Source organism: Pseudoliparis swirei, chromosome 18 (assembly GCF_029220125.1).
Source record: "Pseudoliparis swirei isolate HS2019 ecotype Mariana Trench chromosome 18, NWPU_hadal_v1, whole genome shotgun sequence".
NCBI lineage: Eukaryota > Metazoa > Chordata > Actinopteri > Perciformes > Liparidae > Pseudoliparis > Pseudoliparis swirei.
The window spans coordinates 3,724,696-3,740,548 of NC_079405.1; the positions used below are offsets into that span (position 1 = coordinate 3,724,696).

At 45.0% G+C, this 15,853-nt stretch overlaps 2 protein-coding genes across 3 annotated transcripts in view; one reads left to right on the forward strand and one right to left on the reverse strand.

Moving 5' to 3' along the window:
- Nucleotides 1-15,853, reverse strand: part of cenpp (centromere protein P) — a 79,210-nt gene that overhangs the window by 43,238 nt on the left and 20,119 nt on the right. The gene's annotated exons all lie outside the window — the stretch shown is intronic.
- On the forward strand, nucleotides 10,306-15,540 carry ogna (osteoglycin, paralog a). Its single transcript, XM_056436495.1, has 6 exons — nucleotides 10,306-10,716; nucleotides 11,940-12,003; nucleotides 12,373-12,537; nucleotides 13,001-13,203; nucleotides 13,849-13,941; nucleotides 14,057-15,540. The coding sequence occupies exons 1-6, from the start codon at nucleotides 10,567-10,569 to the stop codon at nucleotides 14,225-14,227; spliced, it is 846 nt and encodes a 281-aa protein (XP_056292470.1). The 5' UTR covers nucleotides 10,306-10,566; the 3' UTR covers nucleotides 14,228-15,540.

The window sequence follows — 15,853 nt, forward strand, 5'->3', positions numbered from 1 at the left end:
AAACAATAACACACGGAATCACACAGATTATATTACTATTTTATCAGCAATGACTATCAAGAACAGTGTTAGACTGTAAGGGTTCTGGAGGACTGGAGTTTAGAGGTGGAAACACATATTTAAATATAACAGATGCTCAAACATTGTGAAGCAGTCCCTCTGATAAGTGAACAAGGCCGGTTTGTTTGAGGCGCAGGGCGCTGCGGGGGACGAGCTGCACATGTTAAACTTAGTGGGTTAGACTTGAATTTAGCTTTTGTGCATGCTTATGTTTCTTGTTTGCGTTTGGGCAAAGAAGTTCACAATTATAACAACGTGTCACAGAATTAGGGGAAAAGTCGGAATCAAGAAGACTGTCTGGATAATAAATTCAGTAGTTATTAGTGAACAAGTTACCAGAACACACACACACACACACACACACACACACACACACACACACACACACACACACACACACACACACACACACACACACACACACACACACACACACACACACACACACACACACACACACACACACACACACGAGGGGTGAAAAAGGTGACAACGGGGTAGGTGATTTTTTGTTGTTGTCACCACACCACATCCACGTTGTTTGAAGCCTCAAAGCTTTTAGAACCACAACTACAGTCATTTTATTGTTCTGACCACAAATCTAAATAATGATAATAAACAGTTTAAGAACAAAAGGTTCTCCGCTCTGACTCAGCCCTATAATGATAGTAATAACAAATATACATTGTCATTATATATAATATGGTTAAAGTCATTCATGAACCAACTTCCTTTTTGTTGCCTGAACAGTCCTCATGGACTTGTCCCTGAATCTGTTCTGTCTCTACCTGTTTGTCACGATACTCATATTATAACTTCTATACATATTACATACCTGCCATAAATATCATGATACCCGATACCAGAATTCAATACACCATACAAACAATATGGTACCATAAATACGAGACTGGTATATTTATCTATAATAGTAATAAATAAATCATCTGTATGGTTCACTTATTACCAACTTTTTCAACACTTAACAAATGAGAGTAATATGAGTATTAATACAGCCAGATATGAATGAAACTACATGGTTCCATCAGAGCATTGATGATACACTATGAGGCCGTTAGTCTCTGACCAGATGATCCACAGTTCATCAGGATGAGCAGCTGGAGAGTTACAGAACTTTACAGACTGAAACATTTCACTTCTGGCATCTTTTTATTCTTTAAGCCGAAGTCTCTAAAGCTGCGCCACTTCTCTCGCTGTGAGCTGCGCAGCGCAGTGTGCGCAGACAGCTCGACACGGAGCAGCGCGTGCGCTCTGATCGCTCTCTTAATGAAGTATCGATACTAAAAATATGCTAAATCACATCGTGTTTAACGTACGGGTACTTTGTTAGCATCGCTACACCGTGCAGCGTGACAGGAGTAGATGTAGCGGGCTAACATTCAAGCTAACCTGAACCCCCAAACGATGTCGACATCAGAACGCTGATTGGCCGAGACGCGACACGTCCCATCAAAGATGTTTTATTGCGAAGAGCAACACTTCACACTTTTCTCCACGTCTCACTGCAATCTCAACGGCAGCGGGCCAGTTGACCCCGCGCCCCCCCCCCCCCAAAAAAACAAAAACTCTTCGAATCTCCACGATTCACGTGGATGACCTATTTTGAGTTCAAAACGGTGAATTTCACCGAAAGGTGACAAGTTTGCAGGTATGACACACACACACACACACACACACACACACACACACACACACACACACACACACACACACACACACACACACACACACACACACACACACACACACACACACACACACACACACACACACACACACACACACAATCAGCGGCTCTCCTGCCGTATCGGAGGCGATGGATCGTTGACTGACACCAACACACTGAAGACAAATGGCTAAATATCCAAATCCAAATCAATCATTAATTGATATTCTTTCAAATTAAAAACTTGAAGGACCTGCTGTTTAAACGAGTCGTTTGTTTCCACGATGCTGATTGACGAAGAAGGATTATCACATTTGATCCGAACCACACGGCGACTCTTCCTCCGAGCTGTGAGTGCGATGATGAACGCTCAGCCGGGACAACGGAATGAATCACGGACACTTCCAGCGGAGGTCGCCACGATGACCACAACGACTGATGTTTAGGATTTCAACAGATTCAAAATTCAGCATGAATCCCGTTTGGGAGCCAACGCCGTCTGGGAGAAGGAAAAAAGGAGCAGGAATGCTGGGATAACAAATCCAGGAGTCATCAGAGAACAGAGAACAACTGTCCAATACCACCGCACACTGGAAGCCAGTCAGCCAGTAATAATCTCCACATGTCCCATACTGGTTTAATCCAAACTGTCAGGTCTCAGTTGACGGTCTATTCAGAGCCGCCTGGAGTCCAGTCCCAACAACAGACATCAAGACACCGGCCACTCAGCCCCGAGACTGATGCAACATTTAGTCACAGGGAACAAAAGCAATGCTTTTATTTGCTAAATCTTAACTGTAAATATCAGTTCTTCTCGCTCTCGAATGTATTTTCTGTCCAACACATCCGTGCCAGCTGCTGGGGAGTTCTCGTGGATATCAGAAGACACATCAGTCATTTCGCTCGTTGAGAAACTCGAGAAAGTGTTTTCCTAAGAATAGCAGCAAATGCGCATCTCCGAGAACGTCTGAGTTACTGACTGTGAGACGATGAATGTGAGCTTTGATCTACGAGGTACCTGAGAGGAACCTTCTGGGCCGTCGTGAAACAATATAGATGAGAGAAGGAGCTCCGTGCGAGACTTTCATTCGGTTGGATTCAACGACCTCTCTCCCACGTGTCAGACGTAACCACGCGTCGTTGATCCAACCCCGTGTTGAATAGATTTAAATGACGTTGACAGAAATCACTCGGTCCGGTTCTTTGCTCACGTGACCGCCCCGCGATCCTGAAACGGCACGCGGCGATCCTACGACCTCCAGGTGTGAGAACCTGTTAACCGATCAGAAACACACGAACAGGGGATCCGCCGGAACACCTTTTGGAGAGCGGCGTGAACAGGAAGCTCCAAGAGGACCAGTGAGGGTTCATTCTGACCCGGCAGGTAGATTAGATTATATTAGATTCAACTTTATTGTCATTTCACAAAGTACAAGTACTGGGGCAACGACATGCAGTCAGCATCTAACCAGAAGTGCAAAGCAGCAGAGTGCAGAGTATGTGCATAATGGTAATATAAATATAGATAAAAGTGCAGATGTGACATGGATCTGTGTAAAGTGCAGGTGAAGTTCAGGTGACGGTAGAGGTTATGAAGTCATAGATGAGGTACAGAAGTACTCTGGACTCCTATATTCTAAAAGCATTTTCCCAATTTCAGTTAAAGTTGGAATCCAGTACAAAGTTCTTCAGATCTACGATCCAACAACAACAACAACCACAAAGACTTGGCCCCCCGTCCCTCTAAACCCTCAGAGACCCGACAAGAGCGAAACCTCAAGCTGGGAGAAGAGCTCCCAGGCTCAGTGAACCAAGAAGGGCTCGTAATAAGAAGCAGTCAGCAGCTCCACACAAACCGACCCGAGACGACCACAACAGGAACCAAAGACCCTCTGGAGCTGAAGTCAACAACAAGTAGAATCCACGACCCAACCGGAGGTGAACCGAACTCGACGTCGACCCCGAGACCGAGAGGACTCCCTTTGGCCAAATTACTCCCGGAGCATACGACCCAATAAAACACGAGAGGGCCTGACCTGCGCCCCGACACGACTTCCAACCTCTCAGCGATCCCTCCGCTGTCGTACAGAGAGCAGCTTGCGGGTCGTGTGTGCAACAGCTAACTTGTAAAGCCCGGCCTTCCTCTCCATGCCTCCCCCACATCTGCTCTGCATCTGGAGCCCGACCTCAGGAATCATCCCGTGTCCGGCGGCAGCTCCACGGCGTCTCATCGATACGGGACACAGGCCGTCGGAGCAATGAGACGATTTCATCTGATACACAACCTGCGTTTATAGTTAGAATTCCGGGGGTATTTATATTTTAAATAGGAAAGGCCCTCAAGTCACATCTGCTAAACCAGAGTCATAACTCATTAAGATAAAAACAACGCCGTATCATCTTTAGCAGCTGCGCGCTGGAAAAACAACTTTTAAATGTTGTTGGAATTGAAAACTAAACGTGTTGCTTCTAAAAAAGAAGCGGCGGTCTCCACTCGGAGGCCGATCTGTTCGAGTCATCAGGTCGTCCTCCGGTTCCTCGGGGACTGAATTTCAAGGCCGAGCGCCATTATACGAGCCGGAGCTCGGCATCAGGAAAAACACTCACTTCTACAGCGGAGTGGAAGAAAGAATAGAGTTCAAAATCCAGAAGATAAAGCGGAAGGAGAGAGGTCGACCTGCAGGATAAAAGACCAACAATCTAGTTCCACATTGTAAAACAACTTGTGAAGCATTTGAGGTGATATGACTGATGTTTAAAAAGAGTAAAGCGACTTTGAAAACTAAAAGATAACAGAGGAGTCTTGAAAATGTAAAGGGATCTTACATTTTCCACACTACGATCATACAGATCATGTCCGTTTCACGGTTTCAGGCCGAGCGCACGCTGTAAACCAGGTTCCAGATCTGGACGAGGGATTAGTCGACTAGTCGGTTAAATACGATTTAATTTTTGAAAATCAGATTTTTTTTTATGGCTCCAATAAGATATGAAAGATATTTCTTCGTACAATGTTTAACTTTAAATCGTTTTCAAGTAGTTGTTTTTATTTTTACTGTAACACTAGTTAACTATAGTCTAAGTTTAAACTTGTGGAGGTCCAGCCAGGGCCAACGAGCTGCGTCGTATTCTGGTTCATCTCCTTCATCGTGGTGAACTTTCTCCTTTAAAGTTTATCTTACACGGTTGTTTTTTAGGCTCAGATGACTTTTTTTATTCGTACAAAAATGTATTCACACCCGTTTCTTCATGTTGATAACAATGTTTTTACAGTAGCCATCAAATTTCTTTGAACATTTTTTTGTTTATGTTGCTAATGAGTATAAAATAAATGGTTGAAGTCAAATATTTGTTTTCCATTTTGCTCCCGTTTGGTCACCACTAACTCCTGAGTGAAAACTTCTTCACGAGCTGCTTCAATTCAATTCAGTTTATTTGTATAGCCCAATCTCACAAATTACAAATTATCCTCAGAGTGCTTTTCAATCTGTACACATAGACATCCCTGACCTTTGACCTCACATCAGATCAGGAAAAACTCCCAAATAACCCTTCACGGGGAAAACGGTGAAGAACCCTTCAGGAGAGCAAGAGGAGGATCCCTCTCCAGGATGGACAGAACAATAGATGTCATGTGACCAGAAGGACACATTCGAGTTAAAACACATTCAATGAGTATGACAGAGTGTATGAATAGTTGGTAGTCGGCATGGACCACGACCCAGACCTCCATGATGCATCAGGCAGATGGAGGCAGAGAGCTGGTCTCTCTCTCAGACATGTGGCGAGGGCAGGTAGACGGTGGTTTTATCGAAGCTTCACCAGAGCAGAGGCTGAAGCCGTAAACAAGAGCCCAGAGACTCGGTGCAGGTGCAACGCTCGCCGACTCGTCTCCGTCTAGTTTCACATGGAGGCCGATGAGGGAACTGAAGGGAGCAGCTTTCTTTCAACCTTTCAACACTCGTGACATAACGACCACACGGCGCTCTGCAGCGGTCGGAACTTCACGCGAGTCGTCAGCCGGACCCGTGCAGACCGAGCCAGGTGGTCCGCCGAGAGGGGCTCTGCAGTCAGACGGGCGTCTGTGTGTGGAGTGAATGTTGTTTTGTGTGACCTGGCTTCGGTCCGCCGTTACGCAGCGCTCACTTACACCTGTCAGCCTGGAGCCCAGAGGACCCACGCCCAGCGGCAGGAGAACCCGAGCAGGGCGACGTGATTGGACGAGCGTGGTGCCATGAGAGGAAAGCGGTGGCTTTCAGCAATGCACTGCTTTCAGAAGTTTGCTGATGAGCATTTTAAGACTCAAATCTTCTCCGATAGCACAAAGTGTTTGTTTGGTTTCATTTCTTTGTGTGGAGTTGTATACGGTCTGGAAGAAGAGGATATGATGTGTTGTACAGACTGTGAAGCCCTCAGAGATGAACTTTAAGAAGTGCGTAAAAGGACGACACGAGTAGAAAGTAGAAGAGAGTCCTAATGGAAGAGAAACACGACGTGATGCAGAATGTTACGCAATATGCTGCTTCATCTGATCCATCAACAAAATAAAATACATCTTTAATGTCCTTCTTTCTACTGGAATAAGTACATAAACAGATGAAATAAAACTGTGACTAGTTAAAGATGATGGATGTCTGGACTAGACTGAGTTCGTCAGTTAGAACATTTCCTGCTGCTGCCATTTCACAATAAAAGCATTCAACTGGCAAAACATGGAGTGTCTTTTATTGTGAAGGAGCAGCATAAAAACATTACTTGTTCATCGGAGTTTCAGACCGACTGCGACCGTTCGTCAAACACGCATCTACAAAACAAGACTTGGGGTCATTGTTTTTGACAGCGGATCAGTTTTTAAATACGGTGACGGGTGACGGAACAAGAACGAGCCCCAACCCGCCGTCCGATGGAGAGCTGCAGACCGCCGGCCGATCGAGGTAAGGAGTCGAGAGCTAGCGAAGGAAAGCATGAAATCAGACTCATTATTTCTTATTAAAACGACATGAGTTTGCAAGGAGACGCTCCAGCTGCTCGTCTGCGGAACTCGCCTCGACACCGACCTCGTTCACGGAGGAAGTCTTCCTGTTGTCATCGGTAACCATTCGGCGAGATGATGTGAACGGATGAAGATAACCGTCTCTCGTTGAAAGAATTCACGGTGGAGAGTGACAGTTAGCTATTAATTAGAGAAAGAGAGACTCTTCAGACATTTGCTTTGAAAGGGTTCCTCTCTGGAGTTATGGACCTGGAGCAATGTCTTTGTGGACGGGTCCCCATGTTGTTTATATCGGAGGAAAACACGAGACCGTCGGTCGAGTTGCCGCTGGTAACCCTCAAAGAAATTGAAGTGGATGAAAGTGAAGCGGGAGACGACCGCAAGCTGTTTAACATTAGTGTAAACAATGCAGAAATAAACCCGCTCACGTATCCATCTGCAGACATTTAGCACTTTTCTTCCGTTTCTTTGAGTAAACGACATCCTGAACGAGCAAAGCGCCATTTGCATTCGCGTCTTCTGTGTTTTGGGACAAAAACAAAAAGAGGACGAATGGATTCAAAGCTCGTCTCTCGCGTTCAAACATATCGAGCGAGTCAACATGAACAATGTGGGTTTTGTTTTGTTGTGGGTGGCTTTTCCTCGTCGACTGGCTTCATTGTGCACTCGAGTCCCACGAAACCACCCTGACAAGTCAAAGCTCTGCTCCAGAGAATTAGTGACAGTAAAAACATTCTCCGGTTGCTGGCCCTCTTCCCGGAGCCATAAAAGTTTAAAGGTGTTCATAATTGCTAACACACCTGTAACAGTCCGGGCTCGTGTTCCTTGGATGTTTATATCTGGGCCCCCGTTCTTTTTCCTCTCCTCTCGAAGGCTCACATAGTCACATGTTTTCTATTTAACGGTTGAAGCTCAGTCTTCACTCGCCGTGTTTATAGAGCAGTACTGTCTCTTGTCATTTCACCAAGTCTCGGGGACAACACCTTAAAAAGTACAAAAAAATAGAAACAACAAATTCTTCAGCGCTGCTCTTGGGAAGCCCGACGTCTGATTTGACAACCGAGGGCTGAAACCAACCCAAGAGCTGCCGGCCTCAGCAGCTGTTGAATAGACCGAGTGTTCAGGCTCTCCATTCTTTATTACTCACTATTGGCCTTTGGAAACATTTCCTATTGCATTTTCTCCCTCCATTTCCCAGTAATTCTGATTAATCTCTGGCGTATCTTTGATCACGCGTCGGTCGTATCGGCTTGTTATTTATTGTTATTGCTCCATTCTTAGAAAACACGCGGCGTAGAGGTCTGATACTCATTCGACTCCAGAGAAGCGTTGATTAAAGAGACGACTGCTCACCTTTTCCTGTCGTCTTAAAAAGAACAGATGCACATCGTTGACTCGCCCTGGGAAGATAACTTTTCTTCCCTTGCATGTTTCTGCCGCATGAACAACAGTCAGCGATGTTCAACACAACTTGTTCAGCGTGACCACGTCTCACTTATCCGGACGAACGCTCACCGCTGCCCAAACAAACGCTTCTTTGTTCAAACCGAATATTAAAAACAAGTGGCGTGTCGCCGCAAGCGCGGGAGTGTTTGTGCAGGAGAGTTTTTAGTAGTACGGTTTTAGTGTTGGTCACTTGTGTGAAGTTTATAGGAAACGCTGGTGCCAACACACAGCCAGGAGGCCTCGAGGACTTCACCGCCAAATGTTACGTTTAAATCACACGTCTACTCTTCTGCCATGTCATGGAAATAGTATTTTGATCTTTTAGGGGATTTGCTTTACGATGTACTTTTGATGTTTGCGCCAACTATAACGAGCCGAGACCAGGAGACCACAATGTGGCTAAGAATGATGCAGAAATATCAACGTAGATGTCTTTAATATTCCCATATACATAAATGAAGAAGAAAATATACCTTAATATGGTGAGCCGGAGGTCAAATTCATATTTCTGATGACTTGTTGACAACGATAAATCCTGCCCGTCACTACGCCACTATTTCACAGCTAATCACCCAAGCCAATAATCAAACTCAATATCAACAGGCAGACTGGACAAGTCTGTGAAGTTATGTCATGTTATTGAGAGCTCCTGGGTTTAGATTCTGTGAGATATTTCTTTGATCCATAATCCATCAACATCAGGGAGGACACCAGATGCTTCTCGGGCTGTTCTGGCTCCAGGTGTGTGTGTGTGTGTGTGTGTGCGTGTGTGTGTGTTTGTGTGTTGGGCCATGCCTACAATCACGAATGCTTCGATAGCCAATCAGTGGAAAACTTATCGGACAAATGCAAAGTGGATGAAGACGAACTGGGTCTGTGTAGAGAAGCCGTTCACAACCACAGAAACGTCCTCCTGTGATCCTGAGAACCAATCACGAGAAACCAATGAACCCGCCTCCATCTAACGTCAGTCCAAGTCACCCGGTGATACGTTGACAGGGTAACGGTGACAATATACATGGAAGAGTGGAGCATAGCAGCTCAAAAGAGAAAGTTATAAAAAATGAATTTATAAAAAAAAATTAGCCCAGGATGTCGGCGCTTTGAGAATATGTGGTAAATATGAGTGTTAATCAACGAGCTCGGATCAAATTGAGAACTATTGTTCATCGTCAATTACTTACATTTAAATTGAGAAACTGCCGTTTCGCGTCACAATGCCAGACTAACCGGTCCAGTGGGATTCAAACATCCGGACATCCGGATCCTCGTCATAGAGTCTATGAGAAACTACTGGAGGGATAAACAACGGTTTCCTCCTCAAAAGCCAACGGGACGTTCCTATTGGCTCTGGGTTTATCGCAGTGCGCTCATGACACTTACCCGTGTGGTTCAGCAAGACAATCTCCACAAAATAACACCACTTTTATCATTTTAATGCGTGAATGCGGTCGGCAAAAGTAAAAAAAAAAAAAACAAGCAACACATTAGCATAAAAACAAGCCAGACCGCGCCCGCGTGAGCGCGAGTGTTTCACAACGAGGTCGTGAAGGCGGATTGGTCAGCGCGATGAGAGCAGCCGCAGATAAAAGATTCATAATTCTCAAGAAAGGGTATTTACTACGTAAATCTCTTAAGCTTGTGTTAGCCACAGAACTTACTTCAGACAACCGAAAACCATTAAAAACCCACTGACTGAGCCCAGAGTACAAAATACCCAGAACTCATAGGACTCCTTTCTGCAGCTCTCTATTAGAGCTCGAACAAACTAATTGTCCCAAACGAGCTTTATTGGTTGAGGCGAAAGCATCGACACATCAACCGTAACCATCTCAGGAGCCGTCGTCCAGATTAGAGTATTGTTCGCCCCAAAGTGATCCCGTGAAATCAAACCTATCATCAGCGTCCGACTGACGGCCGAGAGAGAAACCGAGCCAGCGGAGAGAGAGAGAAGAAGCACTAATCCATCCTAATGAAAGGTAGGTTGGTTATTACGAGTCATTACCGAGCGGCCGGGCAGCGGCCGCAGACATTCCTCCTGACAAAACACACTCACACTGTGGTTGTCAACGTTCTGCTGTCTCTGCAGTTCCCCCCCCCTGTCCATACTTAAGGGGACGTTTAACAGAAGAAGAAGAAAAAAACGGACACTTTATTCTTTCTTTGACTCGGTCTTTTTCCACATGTGCCTGCCTCCCTCTGTAACTCTCTCTCTCTCTCTCTCTGCAGATGGATGCTGGGTGGTCAGGGAAGGGTTAAGTGCTCGGCTCTATAAACTCGGCTTCAAGAGTCTGCTGGAAGCTTCTGGTTCAGCCTTTAAATACAGTCATTTGACACATCCCAACAGGGGCTTGTAGCAGAGAGCGGCTTCGAGACGAGCATGAAGGCCGCCGTGTTCACCTGTGTGCTGTGGCTGGTGGCAGCCTCGGCCCGGAGGCCCGACCAGGACTCACAGCTGGTGCCGGGATCTCTACCTGGAGCGCGTCTGAACGGATACTTCATTGACCACTTGAAATCAAGGAGGGCGAGGGTAAGAACTTTATGGTTTGTGTCATGCTTCTCTGACAAATATCTCGTCTTCGACAACTCTCGACACTTATTTATTTAAAATAGGCTAAAAATAAAAGGTCATTTGTGAAGTCGTCTAAGGTCATCAAATAAAATGTGACTTTACTGACGTGGAAGTTAGGTAATGCTTAATATCTGGTAGTATTTAAAACATTATTCTCAAAGCTCGTCGTAGATCTCATGGTTTAGTCTTCTCCTACTTGCTACTGACAAACTGTCAGTACTTCACTTCCTCGTCCTCTAACAGATAATTCATTCAGCTCACAGTTTCTAAACACACACACACACACACACCGCCCTGAAGAAACCACACTAGCCGTCAACTTACCACACCAACCTCTTCAAGAAATATTTGGACAAACCAAAACCAAAGTCTGGTCTGCTTTATCCTTCTGGAAACACACAAATAATACTTAGCATGAGAGGGAAAAGAAAAAAGTACGAGTGAATTATACTCAGTTGTAATGAGTACAACTTAATCTGGGACCAGCTGGTTTTGATACAGGACCATCGGGGCCAGACCTTCCAGAGATAGACCTCAAACCCTCCTCCGCTGCTACAGTTAACCACCAACTCCATTCAGGCTCAGGGTTGGGGATGAAGCACTCTTTGATTGGTTAAAGCCACCGGAGGGGACTGAACCCAGGCCGTGATGATGGAGGATGAACTCACCACGAGACCCATGGCCTTCATCAGCAGTTCGTTTACCGGCAGCAGATCCTCAAGTCAGTGAGTCGTGAGCTTCAGGCCTGAGTATCTTATTGCTGATAATAAGCCAAAGGATGGGGAACTGTCCACACACAACTCCTCCGGCTGATGGAGGTAATTGAATGGTCTCACACCCCAAGAGGCTCTAAAGGGGCTAAGAATGCACAACTTAAAAAAAGACGTAATGACCAGATATGCCTACTTATCCACAAGAGATGTCAATTGAAATCAGTCAGTCATCCAGATAAAGTACAACTAAATAATGTCTTCACCGGTAACCTTTGTAGTCGGTTAGCCAGCTGCCAGTCCATGAATGCATCTTGCCCCGTCGACACTACCACGGTAATAACAGAGACATTTATACACAAAGAGCACAATACACTCCAGATATTTGAGTTAGCACATTAGAACCCTGCCGTGTCAATGTCTTGCTCCTGCAAACAAGCTGGTCTGAACAGGCCCCGTTTCCCCCTGCAGAGGGCGCTGCCTCATGGCGATGAACCTGATGACAGCCCAATCGACCAGGAAGGAGACGCCGCCGGTGAGAGAAACCCTCGTTTACCTACAAGAACATATCATTTAATGCATAGGGGAAGTTTAAAACTGCTGGCCAACTTTGTCTGAGATGCTTTGAGTCTGTTAATGGTTTGAAGGTCTGGCAAAGACACTCAAAGACTGAGCGTGAATAGGTTCCTCGGGTTGAGTTTGGTTTTAACCCAGAAGCACATGTTGGAAAACAGAAACAACAATAGCTTGGTGGTTTGCCTCCAACAGCTGGTTAATAATATCTGTCTAAAAGACCACAGGGATTGGGAAACTCCTACCCTGCCTTAAAACTCGTTACTGAAGAGATTCCAGATGTAAGATCCTGAAGGCGGCTTGAGGTTTGTGTTGTGCCTTTGTGTTGCAGACCTGCCCACCTGCCTGCTGTGTGTGTGTCTGACGGGTTCAGTCTACTGCGAGGAGGTCAGTCCAGAGATGACCAGCATCCCCACCTTGCCCAAAGAGACGGCGTACCTGTACGCCCGCTTCAACCAGATCAAAAAGATCCGCACCAAAGATTTCGCCGATATCGGTGAGTCTGAAAACCATCGTAAGCTTTTTCATGGATAGCGTAGGATCCAGTGTTTCTGTCTTGGCCGAAAGTTAGCTGGTTATACACGTCTTGATTTTTAAACAACTACAATGTGAGACATCTTTTTGACGGACAATCATCTGCAGAGGAACAATACGGGGGGGGGGGGGGGGGGAGCCAGTTAACTCAAAGAATGCTCAAACCTACTAGTGCTGCGATTACTGAACGTTGTCAGTGTAAGAAGGATTTTTATCTGGAACCAGCTCATCTGGTTAGTTTCCCCTCCGATTGGCGGCCACAGTTTTTGAAATGCACCTGAAATGCGTAAGCGGGCAAACATCTTGGTTGACCAATGAACAGCTAACTGTTGACATCCCTCATTGATCTGACGACACAACACCAGTCGGGAGTGAGACGGACATGATGGCTCCGGCTGCATTGACACGTGTTTGACGTTCGACAGTGACTCTCAAGAGGATCGACCTGACGGGGAACTTGATCTCAGAGATTGAGGACGGCTCGTTCTCGAAGCTCACCCTGCTGGAGGAGTTGTCTCTGTCCGAGAACAAACTGGTCAAACTTCCCATGCTTCCCGCCAAACTCAAAGTTTTCAACGCCAACTTTAACCGCCTCAGAACCAAGGGTGTCAAAGCGAACGCGTTCAAGGTAAACACCGTCACCGCTCAACGTTTTCAATTAGGAATATGAAAATGATCGTTGACGCAAGTCAATTCTTGACTTTATCATGATTGATCATTTGATGGACCGATCAGTAAAATTGATTCTACCCAAAGAATGAAACTAAAGCACCACTTTAAATATTCATGTACCAGAGATGTGTTCTATTGGAAAGAGGTTTAGAAATCGTTGTCGTCTACGACCAAACGACCCGTTCGTCGACCCAGAGGGGTCAGCCCTTATTAGATAGGGCAACATTTTGGGAAATACACTAAATTACTTGGTCCCAAGAGTGACATGAGGAGTTGACAGTAAATCCATCCAACCAGTACATCTGTGCCCCGGCTCCAGATACTGTCTGAGAGCACCGGTTTGGGTTTTTGGGTGTTCAACACATAGATGCTACTCATAACTCTCCCTTAAAATCACAAAATGAGTACGTAGCATATCACATGCTGACTCCAGCTTAACACTCAATATACAGATGGTACATTTCCCCCAAAAGGTTACCAGATCCCCATAACTCACAACTATTCCTGAAGTAAATCTGGTTTATATGCGAGACAAGACAACTAACAACACATCAACTGAATCTACAGGGTTTCCCATGGTTTGAATTTGTTTCCCCAACAGAAAATGACCATGCTGACCAACCTGTACCTGGCTGACAACCAGATGGAGGCGGTCCCACACATCCCAGACAGTGTTCGGATCTTACATCTACAGGTTGGAATCTTGCTAAATGGTTTTTTAGTATTATTAGTCAATATTACACCTGGACCGGAGGACTTTGACTCCACCCGCTGAGGTTCGCTCTTGACATTGATTCCATTTGTTCCAGAACAACAACATCACCGATGTCAATATAAACACCTTCTGCAGGTCCAATGACACCTACTACCTACGACCCAGCCTCGGTGAGGTCCGATTGGATGGCAACCCCGTGGTGCTGTCCAAGTACTCCGACAGCTTCACCTGCATGAAGGTGCTGCCTGTGGGACGGTATCGCTGAGGAGGCAGAAACTCTACTGTCGCCTCTTTGTTGCCAATGAAGGTTTTCCTACAACAAAGTGCGAGGGGGATACCTTGACGTTCTGGATTTTGGGGTGCTGATCCCATGGGGGGGGGGATGAAAGTGTCAATGTTTTTACTTCAGCAAACCTACAAACAGTTTGTGACAGTCAGGTCAAAATAAAAAAACATTCACTGGACTGACGGTGTCGGATTGAGGGCGTTTCTCTCGCTCTTCAGTTTGTAACGGCGTGAAAGCCTCAATATGCTTCAGACACACTGGTTTGTCCAACCTGTAGTTCTACTAGTTACGAATGACCTCACTGAGGGGTCAGATGCTGTTAATAAACCTGACAAGATCTTTGTTTGAAGCATAATGAAGCCTTGAAAATGGATCCGACCACCTGTTCAGAAAACACCTCAGGTGAAGTTCCTTCTGAAGGTCCTTTTGACTGGCGGTGTGACCTTCAAACGAGGAGGAAGAGTCAACACCTCGACAACGAGAGTCCAGTGTATTGTTTAGTTTGACCTGAGGCTCTACTACCTACACACACACACACACACATACACTTTTAATTAAATTTAAGATATTACTAAAAGCCTTCTTTGGCAATGTTGCTGTCCAAAACAAGTATCTTACCTGACGTGCTGCCACCGCCGAGAGGAAATGTTGAACTGTGACCATTTCAGAAGTTTTTTTGGATGAACCACATTCCAATATTTTAAGTTCCAAGTCTTTTTGCAGTTAATAATTGAGTTAATGTTTTCTTGGAGGCAGTAAGATAGAAGGTGCTGCAGTATCTTACGCATACTTGACACCTGCGTGATCATTTTAAGTCTGATCTTCTCCATTTCTCATACATCACATGTTGCTTTAAAATGTCCTGGCATACAAAGACAGCCTGTATATATTTTTCTCTCAGAAAATGACTATTGTGTGAAATTATTTCACTTTTAATTACTCCATTAAAATGCCTCTCTATAAAAAGGTCAACGGCCATGTAGACTTGCTCTTCTGCATTTTTTGGGGACTTAGCTTCACTTTGTTTTTTAATTTATAGACTCCGGGTTGAAGTGAACTGGGAAACAATGCAACTATGATCTAAAGTAATGTGAAAGTTACTCCTTTGGTATTTTGTCTCGCTTTAAAATAAAAAAATGTCTCGCTTGTGTCCCTAACTCTTCCCTTCCAGTAATAAAGTTTACTTATATCTTACTGATGTGAATAAGACAGTGGTGTACAGGAAGAGGTGTATGTGACATGGCCGTGTTCTTAAGATATGTTAATAAAGGTCAACTTTAATTGAATTAAAATGCGTTTGGAATTATTGCTGTTGGAGCCCGCTTCACATGTAATGGATATTGTTACCTTCGCATTGAAAATGCGGAAGGTTATATTTTGATCGTCGTATATTTATTTATTTATTTGTATGCGTGTTACTCGCATAACTCAAAAAGTATTAAACCGAATCGCATGCAATTTGGTGGGATGATTGGTTATTATCAGGGGACCATTTGATTAGATTTTGGGATCGATTGGGTCAAAGGTCAAGGTCATGAAAAGGTCAAAATCTTCTTTTTACCATAGCGGTCAATTTTTATCCAATTGGCATGCAACTAATGCCAA

What these genes read in the sequence shown, in the direction of transcription:
- ogna (XM_056436495.1), top strand. Translation starts at nt 10,567, where the DNA reads ATGAAGGCCGCCGTGTTCACCTGTGTGCTGTGGCTGGTGGCAGCCTCG. An exon ending in CAAAGATTTCGCCGATATCG is followed by an intron (nt 12,538 to 13,000) that starts GTGAGTCTGAAA and finishes GACGTTCGACAG; the next exon opens with TGACTCTCAAGAGGATCGAC. An exon ending in TCAAAGCGAACGCGTTCAAG is followed by an intron (nt 13,204 to 13,848) that starts GTAAACACCGTC and finishes TTTCCCCAACAG; the next exon opens with AAAATGACCATGCTGACCAA.